The following is an 18492-nucleotide window of genomic DNA, read 5'->3' as shown; positions in this document are numbered from 1 at the left end:
AACATTGCAAAAATGAATATATTTAGCAAACTTCTGATGGTCTGTGACAAATGACTTTTTAATCACCTGCCTGGGTACTATGGAAGCACATTTTATATTAGAAGAAGGGATCCACCTTTCAGACTGAGTTTGTTGTTTTTAGATATGGAAAATGGCCCTTATTGGGACAAAACAGGACTACAAAAGTAACCATTTTCTGGCTGCTTTGTTTGACAATGAACCTTGACTGCCAAATATTGGATTGGCCAAAAATTTCCTTCAGATTTATTCATAAGACCTTAAGGAAAATTCAAATGAACTTTTTTGGCCAACCCAATATTTACGATAACATCCCTTTGAACTGTGTGAAACTTGAAACTCTGCCCTGAGGTTTGCAAAAAATAATTCTTGTAATGGAACATGGAAATGTAACTCAAGCTCATTTTCTCTTGCCTCTGCTGATGACTACTTTTCCCTTCAGACTTGGGCCATAACCCACCTCTACAACAAGTTCAAGCTGGAAAAGTTGCCTCATACATATTTTGAACTGAAATCATAAGAAAATAGCCCCTGACTAATAAGAGTCTGATGCCAATTTGAGTCTAGGAAACCCTTTGGCATATCTTAGCAGAGTTTTAGGGTCATGTCAAAATCCAATGCCAGTCATTGTTTTTTGGTATTAGGTTTTGTCATGAAATGTTCACACAGTATCAGCATGCTGGCTTTCTTTCTCAATCTGTCATCTACCTACCTACCCATTTATATATCATTCTCTTTCTTTTCTATTCTGTTGTGTCATAGTAGTTTATTATTTGTGTGCTCGCTTCGGCAGCACATATACTAATATTATTTGTATGTGGGGGGCGTTACTCATAGTAATTACTTTCTCTAAATACTGAAACTTGAAAACTTTGACCAAGATCTAGATTTTGGGGCCCCAAATTTTAAGAAATCAAAATAATAATAAGGCAGTAGAAGCTGACATTGCCCCCGTCTTTGCACATATGTTTATGATTTGGGGTCTTTAATTTTTATTCCATCACAATATGAATAAATGCCTTCAAGGCTAAAATTACATCGCATCTCATGCAGAAAACTAATTCTATAAAAGAAACACTAAAATATAAAAAGAAGCGTCATGCTGTAGTTGGAGTTATAAACTGGTTCTGATATCAGGACGTGTCTTTCTATACGTGGAGAAGGTTAGGGCTAGTTGGATCAGAAGCCACTTGAGAGATTATTTTTACTGCCTAGTCACCCATGTTTTCTTCTCTCAAGAGTACTGAGTGTTTCCTATCAGGATATCCAGTTTACTACTTTCCTTCTCAACTTTGTTGATTTATATGGCAGTACCTCCATTTTCTTGTAGCCCAGTTTTATACTCATTATCGGAATTATACTTACTTGTCCATGTTTTGTAAACACATAGTCCATGAGATAGAAATTTGAGAAATCTCCCCTGAGAATATCTAATTCAAGAAGCTAAATATTTCCAGGTTTATCTGGCATTGGATTTTCAGAAGTTACTTAGCTTTTAATGCATCAGAATATTTCTTACCTCTACCAAATCAAGTCCACTCTACTTTTATTTTTTTAATAAACCAATTATTGTCACAATGCTATTCATCAAAGTACCTAGTAATTCCAGGGTGTTTCTTAGAATAGTTTAATCATTAGCTTGTAGTCCCAAATTATTGAAAGGGAATTCATTCTTTATATCTCTTGGAGAAGTTTAAAATATTTGTTCAGAATCAAAATACTTATAGTTTGATATTCTGATTCTTGCTGAGACTTTCAATTGAACTCATTCAGACATTGTAATGGCCTCTAAAGAAGAGATTTGAAACTATGCCTTTTTTGGTGTATTTTATAGAGAAGTTCTTTAGAACTTCATCTTATAGCAAGCAACATTAATTTTAAAAGAAAAAATAATTGCTTGAGATCTAGCAACCAGTAGCCTCTCTGGAATTCAGTTCAGTTCAGTCGCTCAGTAACGTCCAACTCTTTATGACCCCATGGACTGCAGCATGAAAGGCTTCGCTCTCCATCACCAACTCCCGAAACTTGCTCAAACTCATGTCCATCAAGTAGGTGATGCCATCCAACCATGTCATCCTCTTTTGTCCCCTTCTCCTTCTGCCTTCAGTCTTTTCCAGCATCAGGGTTTTTTCCAGTGAGTCAGTTCTTCGCATCAGGTGGCCAAAGTGTTGGAGCTTCAGCATCAGTCCTTCCAATGTATATTCAGGACTGATTTCCTTTAGGATTGACTGGTTTGATCAACTAGTAGTCTCTGGAATAAAAACACCCAATTTCTCGACCTAGTAAAGGAAAAATGAAAGGAAAAAAAAATCCTACTGACTTTATAGATGTAAAGACTATGGCAAGGTCACGACAAGAAACTATTGCTAATTATAAGTTTCAGCCTTTTATAGTATTATTTTTCCTCTCAAGAGTTCTAAGAATTTTTCTGTAGGCCTTGATTTGTCAAAATGGTGATATAACTTAAATTATCCTCTGGCCTACTATTCAGTTCAGTTCAGTTCAGTCACTCAGTCGTGTCCAGCTCTTTGCGACCCCATGAACCGCAGCACGCCAGGCCTCCCTGTCCATCACCAACTCCCGGAGTCCACACAAACCCATGTCCATTGAGTCAGTGATGCCATCCAACCATCTCATCCTCTGTGGTCCCCTTCTCCTCCTGCCCTCAATCTTTCCCAGCATCAGGGTGTTTTCCAATGAGTCAGCTCTTCGCATGAGGTGGCCAAAGTATTGGAGTTTCAGCTTCAACATCAGTCCTTCCAATGAATATTCAGGACTGATCTCCTTTAGGATGGACTGGTTGGATCTCCTTGCAGTCCAAGGGACTCTCAAGAGTCTTCTGCAACACCACAGTTCAAAAGCATCAATTCTTCTGCACTCAGCTTTCTTTATAGTCCAACTCTCACATCCATACATGACCACTGGAAAAACCATAGCCTTGACTAGATGGACCTTTGTTGACAAGGTAATGTCTCTGCTTTTTAATATGCTCTCTAGGTTGGTCATAACTTTCCTTTTAGGGAGTAAGCGTCTTTTAATTTCATGGCTGGAATCACCATCTGCAGTGATTTTGGACTCCCCCAAAATAAAGTCAGCCACTGTTTCCACTGTTTCCCTATCTATTTGCCATGAAGTGATGGGACCCAATGCCATGATATTAGTTTTCTGAATGTTGAGCTTTAAGCCAACTTTTTCACTCTCCTGTTTCACTTTCATCAAGAGGCTCTTTAGTTCTTCTTCACTTTCTGCCATAAGGGTGGTATCATCTGCATATCTGAGGTTATTGATATTTCTCCTGGCAATCTTGATTCCAGCTTGTGCTTCATCCAGCCCAACATTTCTCATGATGTACTCTGCATATAAGTTAAATTAGCAGGGTGACAATATATAACCTTGATGTATTCCTTTTCCTATTTGTAACCAGTCTGTTGTTCCATGTCCCTTTCTAACTGTTGCTTCCTGACATGCATGCAGATTTTTCAGGAGGCAGATCAGGTGGTCAGGTATTCCCATCTCTTTAAGAATTTTCCACAGTTTTCATTTCACAGTATTATTTTCCCATTTCTTTCCATTGGTAAGGACATTCTTTTTTAAGATGATCTTGCCTTCTACAAGATACCAACTAATCTCTGTCATTCCACTTCCTTTTGTTAATGGGTGGTATCTAAATACATTTTCTCCAACAATCACTATCTATACTAGTCATGAGGCTACTATCAATATATTATGAGAAGTATAACCACTCCTAGGAGGCAAGACTCTAGCTTCTAATTTTGGCTCTGCTGTGAACCTTGGTGTATCAGCTTGGACAAAGTCCTTGATTTCATTGAGTCTCAGTTTCCTCCACTGTAACATAAGGAAACTCTTCAAGTCATAAAGAAGTGTGAAAGTCAAATGTCATGCATTTACAATCCAGAAGCATATTTTAAACAGCAAAGCACTGCACAAATGTGATTTTTCTCTCAAATGTAGGAGGGGACTAGGGGGCCCCCTGAGGGTCCCAGATAGCCAATGATTGTGACTTTGTTTGTTCTGATAGTGCGAATTACTCCCTTTTCCTTTGCTGGATGACAAAATTATTTGCTGGATCATAAGAAATACAGTTTTGTGTAGCAGGGCCTAATACATGGTCAGTTGGTTTTTGTATCCTTAAGGCTAACTTCTGCTTAAATACCAAACTTCCATATTCAAAAGTAGACACATAAATAAACAAATTTCAGTTCAGTTCAGTTGCTCAGTCGTGTCCAACTCTGCGATCCCATGAACCGCAGCACGCCAGGCCTCCCTGTCCATCACCAACTCCCGGAGTCCACACAAACCCATGTCCGTTGAGTCAGTGATGCCATCCAACAATCTTATCCTCTGTGGTTCCCTTCTCCTCCTGCCCTCAATCTTTCCCAGCATCAGGGTCTTTTCAAATGAGTCAGCTCTTCGCATGAGGTGGCCAAAGTATTGGAGTTTCAGCTTCAACATCAGTCCTTCCAATGAACAAACTAGACTTGCTTTATGTCTCTTTCATGTCTCAAGGGTCTTTCCCTCCTGACCATATAAGAGAACTCTGGCTAAACACTTCCTCAAGCCCCCTCATGCCCTCCATTGTTTTAAGTCACTTCAGTCGTGTCTGACTCTTTATGACCATTTGGGCTGTAGCCCACCAGCCTCCTCTGCCCATGGGATTCTCCAGGCAAAAATACTAGAGTCGGTTGCCATGCCCTTCTTCATGGGATCTTCCCAACCAAGGGATTGAACCTGTGTCTCTATGTCTCCTGCATTGGCAGGCAGACTCTTTATCACTAGTGCCACTTGGGAAGCCTCATGCCTTCTATTAAATCTATTTAAATTCAAAATAGCTGAGTGTGGGAGAGGTTGGCCACTTGGGAAGCGTCATGCCCTCTATTAAATCTATTTAAATTCAAAATAGCTGAGTGTGGGAGAGGTTGGCATCTTCTCCCTGCATAAAGCCTCTGAAGTTTCTAATCCTTGATTACCAATTCTATCACTTATGTCAGTTTTACACATTTTTTCATTGATATCTTAAAATCTTGATCTTGGCAAAATTACTGAGCTATTCCTGGGGCAGCATTAGCATTTAATTTGGGGTTTTTCCTGAGTAGAAGCCCTTCCCAAAGTCATCTCCCCAGCCTGCCTCTTCCCATCTCTGTCTCAGACGTGAGGGGCTGGCAGAGCTGGCAAATTACCAACCAGGAGGGGTGCATGGGGACCTTTGCCTTCTGAAGGCTTCTGTCTAAGACCAGTGGTATCCCCAGCATAAGCTGGTACCTGTGACTTCTTCACTTTTCTTCCTTCCTTGCAGGCCCAGAACTGCCTCACTAAGTTATACAAGCTAGATAAGATTCAGTTCCGACAAACCATGAGGGATTATGTGAACAAGGACTCTCTCAATAACGTAGTGGACTTCTTGCATGCTTTGCTAGGATTCTGTATGGAGCCGGTCACTGACAGTAAGTAAAGCTGTGCCGAGTTCTAGGAGAAATCGCTGCGAGGTGAAGCAGGTAGTGTTTCTGAGACACCCGAAATCTGTGGTAATAGAATGGAGAGGGAAAGATATATGTTTGTGTGTGTGTGTGTGTGCACGCATGCACATGTGAGTCTTGTGTGTAAAAAAATATAAATGCAAGAAGCTTGCCCATCATCTTTGATGATACATTTGGGAGACCTTTTGAGGACAACTTAGCTCAGCAAATGGGAACTCAACTCGGTAAAGCCATACCACCCTCACCTGGAGTGCCACTATCCTCACACTCTGCTCAGAGCACACCTCTCTCTCAGGTGACTTTGTTGTATGATTGCTGAGGCAAGGATCAAGGAACAAAAGAATATTTTCATTAGTTCAACAAAATGAAGTGAGCACCTTTTATGTGCTTGGTGATTTTTTCACAAGATAAAATAGGAAAGAGAAACAATGACTGCAGTGAACTTAGTAGTAATGTAACCTCGATACCCACACACTGAATTAAAGAAACAACAAAGGGATCTGCAGAGAGGCCCATAAACCACAGCTTTACGGCTTTAAGAGAACTCCATCATAGAGCCCTATTTTACAGGGATAGACCAATGAACCCAAATGGCACCCACAATCAATGAACACTTTCAGTACCACTTGAATATACAAATGCAGTAATGAAATAAAGGTGATGCGTGAAGTCTGAGCTGAGTAAAATACACATTTTAATTTAAAGCCTGGAAGAAACATCTTTTTAGTGTAGGTTTTTATGGTTTATGTAGTATTAATGTGATAGTGGTTGATTAGATTACAATGGAGCTGTATTTGATGGATTTAGAAAGTTTTTCTGTTTGTACCCCAGGCTTTATTCTTTGGTTTTCACATTAAAGGAAAATATTGTTCCCCAATAGATTCCCTGAAATAATCTGTTATTGAAGTTGCTTTAATCCAAGCACATAAGAAATCTGAAAAACAATGATGTAAGAATTGGAGTTGATATACTGCAAGAGAAATTCTTGATTGCATTTTTTTCTCTTTTTAAACCTATTTGAGATAGAAACTATAAGAGCATACTAAGACATTTTTTTCTGTAATGTAAAGTCTAAAGATAACCCACGGCCCTTTGATACAGACATTGAGAGGTTAGTCATAAAGTATGTAATCAACACTTTAAAGTGATGAATTCCCACTGAGATTCTTGAGAAGTTTAAGTGGCTCATAGTGAATCATCCAGCAGATGCACACATTCCTGTCTGATCTGTCTTGAAGCTGCAGGTAACTGGCCCCTACAGTCCACAGGTGGCTTGCAAGCTTGCAATACTCTGGCAAGTCCACAGAACCCCTGAAGTGCTCATGGAAATGGGAAAAACTGGCATGACACATTGGGTGATGGCCTCAGTTGATGGCATTTCATGTGTGAATGTGTTAGGAGGTGGCTCCAGGAGATGTTGTAGATTTTTCCGATTTATGGAGTCTCTGGAAGCAAGAAGCTGCTGGAAGGCTTATGTAGCTTTTGTCCAGAACTCAGTCTCATTTTTGGTTTCTGGTCTGGTGTTAATTCCCCTGCAGCGCCCTATCTCATTGCTTCCCTCCACTGCCCCACTCACCCAGTTGGCCCGACCTCACTCCACTTCTCACAGACCGAACAATTTCTGCTGAGAAACCAGCATTCTTCACCATTAAAAAAAGCCAAATCAAGTCTGTCTCCATTGAAGGACCACTTAGTAAATCATCTTTTTAAAAAAATTATTGTCTATCTAAACACTACTTAGGTTTAAAAAATTTTCTTAGGGTCAACAGTTGTCCTCTTTTGGTTGCTAAGATTTATTGACAAAAACATCCACTAAGTGATGGAATATGTCATTGCAATAACCCTGAAGGAGATTATTTATGAACTGTTTATCTCTAAGTCCTCACAGAGATGATCAGATCTGGAGTGTCTTCAATCCTCTCGTTCTGTATTTTTTGTGTGTGCATGCTCAGTTGCTCAGTTATGTCTGACTCTTTGCAATCCCATGGACTGCAGTCCACCAGGCTCTTCTGTCCATGAAATTTTCAGACAAGAATACTGAAGTGGGTTGCCAATATTTTGTGTAGCCCTTCACTAACTCCTGGATGCCAAGTACTTCATTACTTCTTTAAACATTGTATCTGAAAGGAAACACTGCCTTTAATTGATGCCTTTGCATTCCAGACAAGGCTGGGTTTGGAAATAACTTCACCACCGTGGACAACAAATCCACAGCCCAAAATGTGGAAGGCATCGTCGTCAGCGCAATGTTTAAATCTCTCATCACACGCTGCGCTTCAACTACTCATGAATTGCACAGCCCTGAGAATCTGGTGAGAAGCTCACCTTTTCCTCCCACAGGAGTTCTCAGTGTTATGCCATAACCTTGAGAAAGAGAAATTGAAATCTAAAACTATAAAGTTAAAATATCTATGTGTTTTCCCAGTGTCACCAGCAACTCACAGTAGAAACCCAGCAATACCTTTCTCCTCCTTGTCACTTGTCATCGTACCTGCAAATAGGCTTATCTCTTCCATCTCAGAGGTTCCGTGGTAGCTGGTGAAATAGTTGCCGGGTATTTTGAGCCCTTCAGAAAGAAGGTGCATGTTGGCTTGTGAAATACTGAAGAGTGTTATACCAAGCTTTTGTTTGAAACCGCATTTACTTTAATAACTAATTCAAATATGCTGCTGCAATGGATTTTGTCTTTCATTTATCAAACACTAACCTTTTAGCTACTCTTCATAAAAGACTGTGTTAATTAAACCACCGAGGCCACAAATAGAGAGCGCCAGGTTTTAAAAGATTAGTGTTTATTGCTGCCAAGATGACTGTGGTTTGGAATAGTAAAATATAGATGAAGACTGACACATCTGACATGCCTAAATGAATTCAGGTCTCTCGGAGAAATAAACAAGCATTTCTGTATCTTACGAATCTGTTAGCTATAATGACTCCTATGCAGAAATCAGCCCATTGACACATATGGACACTATCTACTAATCTACTTAAATCAGAGAAATAGTTATTCTATTTCAGTTATTCTAAATCACTGAAACTATGTATTCACTTGAGTTCAACAGAACAAAACCCCGAAAGAAAAGGAATTTGATTTTGCTGATTGTCAAGCCTCCCAACAAGGTTCTTGGAGGTTGAGAATAACTTGCGTACTATCCATGTGTTCAGTTTGGTCATGGCAAGAAGTAATTTGACAAGTTGATTATGGTATATGTGAGCTCTTATAAGTCTTACCCTACACGCACATGTATAGAAGAAATACTACATTTCTTAATTTAATTTAAAACAATTTAAATTTGGCTTTGAACCTCCATTCCACCGGAATGGCTGGAAGTTGAACCTCAGTCATTCTTGGGTCTCCCAACGTCAGAGAGTAGGGCAAATATTCTCAAGTCTTAGGCAGGACCTAGGGCTTGTGGTGAGGCTCCATGGGTTTCAAGCATCAGTTATATCTGTTAGTTCGCATGGTACTCTCTGCTGCTTAGGGATGGGCACTCTGGTGAATTTGGAACCCTTGTTTTTTTGAGTCTTGCCTTCCATGGAGGAGCTCCCACATTGCAGAGTGAGGGCATAAGGCCTTCTTCTCACAGGGCCAAAAGGATACTTTATGTTTTCCTCAGTGGCCCTTCCTTCTGCTTTTCTAAAGATCATGGACATAACTGTCCCAGTGGTCTTAGATTTTGAAACCCAAAACTCTAAGGTGTTTTTTAGGCTTCTGTGTTCTTCTTTGTCGTGAACCTTTCCTAAGGCACAGAATATACTAACTACCTTCTTAGAGAAGACAGATGGGGAAATGCTGAATGCAAAGCTTAATATCTTTAAAAAAAGAAAAAAATCCTGCATTAAATATTGAATCACTAATACACTGGTTTTAATTGCCTTGTGTCTGTGTAAGTCTATAGTCAAGTTCATGCTGAAGTGGGCTACAACATACATATCATTTGTTAAGTCTGTGTAGAAAAATGTATCATCCTTGAATGTCAGGCTCTATTAGAATTGTCTAGAAGGTTTAGTATAATTTATCACAGTGATGCCGAAAATCTGGAGAAGTTGAACAGCGACTGAAATCTCTAGTCTAGACAAAATTCTGATTCCCTTATTTTTGCAGGCATCTCTTCAGAAGTCCCAAGAGACATAATTAAAAGTTTAGGGATTCAGTTGTTATAAAAGTGTAAACTAACGTCTTTCTAATATCACAGCCAACTTTCTAAATATATAGCATGGTGACTATCCTTTTTCATACTAAGAATGACAGGCAAGGTTTTTGGTAATGTTACCATAGGAACAATAGAGGGGCAGGATACCATTAGTTGCACTGTAGTAACTTGTCTTCCTTTTATGATTCCAATGCTCATCTAAGTCCAAGGAATTACCTTCTACCCCTCTTCCTATGAATATTCTTCAAAGACACAACTATCTTTCTTTCCCCACACTTTCCTTCTGGCCTCCAAATAGGGGCTGTATTGTGACATCCGTCAGCTGGTCCAGTTTATCAAGGAGGCCCATGGGAATGTCTTCAGGAGAGTGGCCCTCAGCGCTTTGCTTGACAGTGCTGAAAAGTTGGCACCAGGGAAAAAGGTGGAGGAAAATGAACCAGAATCTAAGCCTGGAAGAGGAAAAAGGTTAGAAGCTTGAGCTCTTTGAATAGAGAATCTGTAGAATATAATGTCCTGTTGTATTGTCCATGATGTGAAATTCCAGGGCAGGGATGATGGACTGTCCTGTATGAGTGATACCACTGGCAGTGGCCCAGCTGCCACTTAGAAAATGGATGAGTTTCCTATCAAACAAATCCTGCCTCTGTATGAATCAGAGCTAAGTTGATCCCAAACTTTCATACACTTGAACCTTACTTCATAGCTCTTACTTATATGGTAAATTGCTATCTATGTTTTAATCCCTTCAATAGGAATAACTTATATTTTTTGTCCAGAAAGAAAAAGCAATTACTGATACCATATCATTCTGTTCAGTAAGTAATATTTTTAACATGGTGAAAGATAAACGACTGAGACATGTCCCATTATGTTTTCTTCTAGTAAACATGTATTTAAGGGCTTTGCAGGTGGCTCAGTGGTAAAGATTCTGCCCGCCAATGCAGGAGATGTGGGCTCACTTCCTGGATCAGGAAGATCCCCTGGAGAAGGAAATGGCGACCAATTCCAGTATTCTTGCCTAGGAAATTCCATGGACAGAGGTCCCTGACAGGCTATAGTCCATGGGGTCACAAAGAGTTGGACATGACTTTGTGTCTAAACAACAACAAGAAGCATGAATTTATTGTATGCCTATTCTATAAGAAATGTCACTTATGAAGATTAAAAGAAATGCCTCAATTTAACATCCTGCCTGCAGTTACTGCCTCTGTGTGCAATGGTGGTATTGTAGTGTTCTCAGGCAATAATGTAGCTAGGTCATAAGTTAAATGGTAGGACATAAATTCCATAGCAACATAGACTCATGATGGTATAGGGGATGTGCAGTCCATTTAGGTTGTCTGTAACAGTGTTTTGCTTTATGAAGTCTATGAATTACTGAGAAGTGGTGTCCTGCTCTGCTGTGATTGGTGGAATGCACCATTTGCACAGGTCAGAGGCAGGAAGCGTGGTGGATAAAGGCCAGGTGACTGCCGCACCTGAGGAATGTCGCAGCTTTATGTCCGGTCGCCCCTCACAGACTCCAGAGCAGTAAGTAGAATTAGCTTTGTCTCCAATGCAATGGGCTGAGCACTTCCCCCTGGAAGAAATTCTATTTTCCAAGCTGCTATTTGCTTTTCCTTTCTGTTGAACTTCTCCTTGCTTCTGCCCTTTACTTTTCATTCCTGTGCAACTTATCTCTACAGGCTCAAATCACAAGTAATTAACTTCACGCTTCCAGGAAGCCTCCCTCACTGCCTTTCCTATTTCTAGCCTCTACCCCACTTCTGTCTTCCATGCACAATCTTGCAGGTAAATCTCGAAGAGGAGCATGTATAGCAGGTGCGAGGGCAGTGTCATCCACTTTCTTGCTTAAAATATCACTTATACATCACTTATAACTGTCAATAATTGAAGCTTTATCCAGAAATATGTAAGATAATCGTCTCTCATGTCCAGCTTTACCTGAAACAGACTCATCCTTTTCATCTTGGTTCTCTCCAGAGATCCACTCCACTGCCTCTGATATCATTTTATTTCTACTTTTGATAATGGCAATATCAAAAACATCATGAAAATAGTGCCCCCAGAAAATGTTAGGATTATTGTAGAAACTAAATACAGTCTAGTTCTATGCAAGACTCATTTGTATTCATTCTTCTCTTGAGACCTATTTACTCATAAGTGATGTTGATCAATACTTAAAATATGATCCTTTTAGTATCCCATTCTATCTCCCAAAACCATTATTTAGTACAAAATGATTATTCTTCCAGAAATTCTGTGGGGTATTCTAGGTTTTATGGTATCCCCTCTGTATGGTCAAGGAAGTCATGATATCAAATAGGACCCCGGCAACCCACAACAAGCAAGCAAAACCTTTAAGGAACAAAAAGCCTGCACAGTTCTTATAGCCCTTCAAAATTTTAGAAGCTGCCCCTAAAATGAGTGGGTAGAAGTAGTTCAGTTGCTCAGTCATGTCCAACTCTTTGCAACCCCGTGGACTGCAGCATGCCAGGCTTCCCTGTCCATCACCAACTCCCGGAGCTTGCTCAAACTCTTGTCCATCGAGTCAGTGATGCAAGTAAGGAGCAGGTAAATCAACTCCATGGGTCCTACGACCATGTGAGTTTTCACTTAACCACTATAGCCCCAGTGCCTCAATGGGCCTTGTTGGTCCATAGTAGGCTCTTAATATATATCAAGAATGAATGTGTGGCAGTCAATGAAAGGATGGACTTATCGAATTACCATTAAGCCTTTGTCTTCTTTAATTTCTATTCTCAAAATTGAAGTCTAGTTTTTCCTTTAAAGAAGTTTTTAAGGACACATTAAAAATCCAAACATAAGTTCTAAAGGAAAAAAAAAATGTGAAAGGCAAATTTCCTTTCAGGGACTTTTCCCTGAAAGGCAAGGATTTATCTGTAGCTGAATAACCAACCACAAGACCAGTTAAAAGTCCTTACATACGGAACCTATACAAAAAAAAAAAAAAAGGACTTTTTCCCCCCAAATAACACTAACAACTACTGAGTTAATCTGAACAATAAGAATGATGTAGTAGGTTAACTAGATTTAAAACATAAAACTATCTACCTTGATAGGTGATTTAGTTTTCTCAACTGCAGATACTCTCTTTCTGTAGTTTTGTAAATACCACCTGATATCTTAGCATCTAGCACGTGTCTATTCTCACCCTTGAGGAAAGATACATGTTTTAATATGCCTGTACCTAACAATTTCCACTTGGAGGGATGTCGTAGAACGTCAAGTATGGGAATTTTTCCTGATCCAAGTGGGCCCAGGAGATGAACTGCCACATGTCCTCTGTTTAGCACTGAAGAAAGGTAGGTGGGTAATCCTGGCTCCTACTCTATCTCCTCTTTCTCTCTGTTCCCCTTCCCTCCCCTCATACCCTTTGCTTCTCTGTTTTCTCTCTTAAAAATCACATTAACTGAGTGATATTAAAAGCAGTTCTATGTGCCCATTTCTCTGAAACTGTTGATTGATACGTACCCTTTGGACAAAGCTGATTTGGCACTTTATTGTAAAGCTGATCAATTATAGCTTCCCTGGATATTTCCCCACTCAGGCCACATAGTCAATACGCTCACCATTGTGTCACACATTCCCCAAAGGTAAAAAATGCTTCATACACTGTGAGCATTTGATAAAATAACAGGGAAGTCAAATTCAGAAACATTGATTTAAATTCACACTGTAGGGCTTCCCTGGTGGCTCAGACAGTCAAGAATCCACCTGTAATGTGGGAGACCTGAGTTCAACCCCTGGTTTGGGAATATCCCCTGGAGAAGGGCATGGCAACCCACTCCAGAGTTCTAGCCTGGAGAATCCCCATGGACAAAAGTGTCTGATGGGCTATAGGCCATGGGGTCACAGAGTTAGACATGACTGAGTGACTAAGCACCACAATATTTAAGAAGCAGGATGTCCTGAATGGAAATAATAATTAAAGATTTTGGGCTTCCCTGATGGCTCAGTGTTGAAGCATCTGCCTGCCAATACAGGAGACAAGGGTTCGATCCCTTATCTGAGAAGATCCCACATGCCACAGGGCAACTAAGCCTGTGGACCACAACTACTGAGCCTTGTGCTCTGGAACCCAGAAGCTATAACTGCTGAGCCCATGCACTGCAACTACTGAAGCCTGGGTGCCTAGAGTCCGTGCTCCACAATGAGAGTAGACACCACGATGAGAAACCCTCCCACTGCAACTAGAGAGTAGCCCTCACAGCAGCAAAGACTGAGCACAGCCAAAAATAACACATAAATACATAATTTTATTGAAATAAATACATAAATTTATTTTAAAAATGATAGTTAAAGGTTTTTATTACTCTCATGATGTTTTGAGAGAGAAAACCTGCATCCCTATATAAATATCCCCAGAAAATGATTGCTTTTATACAATATTATCAAATTTTAGGTAGATCCCAGGTTTAATCCCAATGCTTATAAATAAATCATTACCTAAAACCCCCAAAACAAATTTCATCATATGTTACTGTTTTCTCTAAACTTTTCTTTCCAAATGACTCAAGTAATATATGTTGATCAAGTTGCCAAATGTGGAAAACACACACACAAAACAAATGGAGAAAAATAATTTTAAAATCAAAATACCTTCAACTAGAGATAAGCACTGTCAACATTTGGTATATTATGTTGAATACACATTTGAGCATGTGTATACCCAAGTTTACGCACAGACACATAATCACGTGTGCTTCTTTAAAAAAAATTAACCTGATGATAACCTGCTTAATCCATTTATTTGACCACTGCCTTTTAACTTTAGAATATATCATGAATATACCCCGTTCCATTAGTCTTATGAAATGAGCATTTTAATGACTACAGAGGGTGCCATCAATGGAAGTCCCACAATTTCTTCAACTCTTTCCCTGGAATTGAATATTAAAATTGTTGCCGGTGTTTTGACATTGGCCCAAAATCTCAGTGAGCATCTACCCTTCTTATATCTACATCTTAGTATATTGTTCCATCATTTCCTGGGGATAACTCCCTGGAAGTTGAATTTCTGTGTCATTGTTGTAGACATAGGCTTTACATCCCATATTACCAAATTACCTTCCAGAAAGGTTGAATCATTCTGTCTCACCATGACTATATCATAGTACCCTTGCTTTCTCTCCATCTCCCTACCCCTTCTTAATCTTTGTCTTTTTAATGAGTGAAAATAAGGATCTGATTTCAACTGGCCCTTTTTTTGTTAATACCTAATGAAATTAAACTCTGTATTACCATTGGCCACTTGTCTTTTTCCTCTTGTGAAATGTCCTAGTCAAAAATCCCTTTGGCAATGTTCCCATTTGTCTTATTAAGTCAGACTAAACTTTATTTTTTACTTTTAAGCCTTAGGATTCTTTGACATAAGAAAGCTAAATAATCAGGCATCATAAAAATAACAGTGAAAAATTATGGTATGATGCATCCCCTGGGTGTGGTGATTGTATTTTATTTATTCATTCATTCAAGTATTATTGTGAGTTTATTTAGGGCCAAGAATTATACGGTCCTGGGGTGGAGATGGGGGGTAGGATATGGTACTACACACTGCTCAGGGAACTTCAAAGAAAAAGTTAAATATTTACTAACACTTTTTTTATGACCCACACTCACAGACGATTACCTGCAATAATATTTAGTCTTACATTATGGTTGAAACAAAATGATGAGCTCGACTTGACAGCTGAGCTGTAACTATTCTCAGGAAGAGCTCAGGGAGTCAAGCTGGGTCTTCCTCCTTCCATTCCCACTCTGCCCCTTGCCGATCCCAGCCCATCACAGGTCATCTTGCATGATTTGCCTCCATGTCACTGACAGGAGGTTGAAAGAGATTTAAGAGACTTTCACATGTGTTGTCAGACATTTAACCACCCCCTCTGCCTGCTTTCAGCGATGAACAAATGCAAGGGGGAAACCTGGGGCGAAAAGATTTCTGGCGCAAGATGTTCAAATCCCAGAGTGCGGCGAGTGACACCAGCAGCCAGTCTGAGCAAGACACTTCAGAATGCACCACTGCCCATTCAGGGACCACCTCTGACAGGCGTGCCCGCTCCCGGTCCCGCAGGATTTCACTCCGGAAGAAGCTTAAACTTCCCATAGGTAAAAGTATGTCTTTTTTATGTTATGGATTCTCTTAGTCCCTGCCATGTCCTCAAATCAGCTCATAATCAGAACAGAGCAATGCATGGGAAAGTAGAGAAAGGGAAAGCTTTCAAGTCACAAACCCTAGGGTGACTCATTCATTCGTTCATTTCTTTCAGCAGGTATTTCTCAAACCTTTACTGTGAGATTCTAGGGTGCGCAAACAGTATGCTGAACTTCAGTGATTAAATGATGAGCAGCATTTCACAGTGTCTGACTTTGCTGAACTTAATTCTATGAGGGGTGGCAACCACTGAAGCAGATCATTATACAACAAAGTATAGTTGCAAGCTATGAATTTTATGAAGGAAATCTACATGGTGCTGTGAAAGCATGCAATAGCAAGACCCAATCTAAATAGGAAGAGGAGGCAGAAATCAGGGAAGGCTTCCTGAAGGAAGTGACATTAATATCTGCAGAGTACTTGGGAGAAGGAGGAAGGAGAGCCCTCCAAGTGGTAGCAATGCAATTTGCAAAGGTATTAGGAGGGACGGACATGGATGAACTGAGACAAGAGTGGTTGCATGACAATGGTGGAGCCATAGAGACCAGAGTATTGTGGGCCTTGCAGGTCACTTGGTTCTTCATCTTTTAGCCCTACAGAGGCCAGATGGGATGTTGAACAGGGGGATAACATAAGCCACAAGCAGGTAGATTTTTTTCTGGAAGATCACTGCATGGAAAACATACTGGAGGCAGCATGAGTGGATAAGGGGGACCAGATAGAAAGCTGCATTATGGTCCAGATATAAGTAACAGTAGCTTAAACTGGGTGGTGACCATGTAGATGGAAAGAAATGGACATATTTGAGATATACTTAGGAGGTAAAATCAACAGGACTTAATGGAAGATGTGGAATTTGACAAGGACTACATGGATTACACTTTTAATCACCCAAGAGGCCCATGTTCTTTTTGTCCTGATCTTAGTCATGCGATCTTATAGTCCAACAGTGAATGTTTTTGTTCAAAGCATGTGCATTTTGAGAACAATTTTTGTTCACTTTTGTTTACATTGGGTCGTGTAACTTTCATTGCTTTTTGGGCCCATGCCAACATTTTTGTCTAATCCATTTGGGAGAAAATGCTATAATGGTCTAACTTTTAAAATTATTAACTAATTATTAACTAGGAAACTGGCTGAAACGCTCCTCCCTCTCGGGCCTGGCAGATGGCGTGGAAGACCTCCTGGACATCAGTTCTGTGGACCGCCTGTCTTTCATCAGGCAAAGCTCCAAGGTAAACAGGACGTTACTTACGTAAGGGAATGTTGTAGTCACTAATAGAAAATTGTCAGGGCTGAGAAGTGCTAAACACCTGGAGGGGCTGAAGAAATTCTCTTCAAGTTAAATAGGTTTGGGGAAATTAAATGAACTATGGAAACTAAGATGTCTTAGTATTAGGCAATCACAGAAAGGAAAAATGTGACAAAAACTTTAAATAAAAGTGTAACGCAGCTATAAAGCTATAAAGAGGTATACAGCTATTTGTGCTCATGCTCAGGTGTGTCTGACTCTTTGTGACCCCATGGACTGTAGCCCACAAACTCCTCCATCCATGAAATTTTCCAGGCAAGTATACTGGAGTGAGTGGCCGTTTCCTCTTCCAGGGGATTTCCGGGCCCAGGGATCGAACTTGCATCTCCTGCATTGGCAGGCAGATTCTTTACCATTGAGTCACGTGGGAAGCCCCATGTAGATATTAATTCCCAGCTACTTTTAACACACATATGAAATCCTCACATCTTGAGATCCTGTTGAAGGACACATAACTGTACAGTGTGTATAGATTTCGTTTATACACACACAGAGTTTATCTTTGTTCCCTCCTTTTCCTACCATCTGAACCATTCTCCCCATTGACAAGAATAATGTCAGGGTGATTTTTCCCACTTATGGCCTTCGTCTGTTAAGCATCGTAGTAGCCTGCAGTTTGGAAAAGGTCATAATTCTTACTGAAAGCCATTTCTGATAAGAATCTTTCTTGTGACTGGTTTGTGGTCTGCTCCCAGTAATTGTCAGCTTGGGATGGAAGTTACATTCCTTTATATACAATTTGCCTAAACTTTTTCTTCTTCAGTTCAGTTCAGTCGTTCAGTCGTGTCTGACTCTTTGCGACCCCATGAATCACAGCACGCCAGGCCTCCCTGTCCATCACCAACTCCCAGAGTTCACTCAAACTCATGTCCATCGAGTCAGTGATGCCATCCAGCCATCTCATTCTCTGTCGTCCCTGTATCCTCCCAGCCCCAATTCTTCCTAGCACCCTGCTTATTTAACTTTTTCTTCTTAGATCTCACTAAAACCAATTTTCTTCTCTTTCAAAAATAATATTTTAAAATTATAAAAAGAATACAGTAATATTATGAGACATATTTATAAGATATATTTGTAATTCTTCCTTCATATTCTTTTTACTAAAAGTTGGCCAAGTATTTGAGAGTCTGTGAAGTCTATAGCTTCTTTGCTGTAAACGAACACATTTTAAGGATAAGGGGGAAAGCATGTTATTGCACTTTAATTATAGGACACCTTGTGAATTAATTTTTACTGATTCTTGCATAGAGATTAGGAATCTTCTATTTGGCTATCTTTTACTTTCATCTGATTCTCAGCTGTGGTGTTTTTTATAAAGGATGTATATGACTTGTTCAT

The 18492-nt window shown here is 39.9% G+C and overlaps 1 protein-coding gene across 5 annotated transcripts in view; it reads left to right on the top strand.

The window, feature by feature from the left end:
- The window catches only part of UNC80 (unc-80 subunit of NALCN channel complex), a 218111-nt gene that overhangs the window by 48663 nt on the left and 150956 nt on the right, over nt 1-18492 (top strand). For 4 of the 5 annotated variants that reach the window (XM_088842019.1, XM_088842016.1, XM_088842011.1 and 1 more), the window contains exons 15-20: nt 5333-5480; nt 7677-7825; nt 9966-10132; nt 11099-11197; nt 15588-15802; nt 16971-17077. In XM_088842019.1, the coding sequence (XP_088698145.1) occupies nt 5333-5480; nt 7677-7825; nt 9966-10132; nt 11099-11197; nt 15588-15802; nt 16971-17077 (885 nt within the window). The remainder of the gene's footprint in view (nt 1-5332; nt 5481-7676; nt 7826-9965; nt 10133-11098; nt 11198-15587; nt 15803-16970; nt 17078-18492) is intronic. The other variant, XM_055398557.2, reaches the window with a different exon arrangement.

This window comes from Moschus berezovskii, chromosome 2, assembly GCF_049115385.1.
Source record: "Moschus berezovskii isolate FMDL1 chromosome 2, NW_MosBer_1.0, whole genome shotgun sequence".
NCBI classification, from domain to species: domain Eukaryota; kingdom Metazoa; phylum Chordata; class Mammalia; order Artiodactyla; family Moschidae; genus Moschus; species Moschus berezovskii.
The sequence above is the reverse complement of the archived record's forward strand: the minus strand, read 5'-3'. Positions and strand labels throughout refer to the sequence as shown.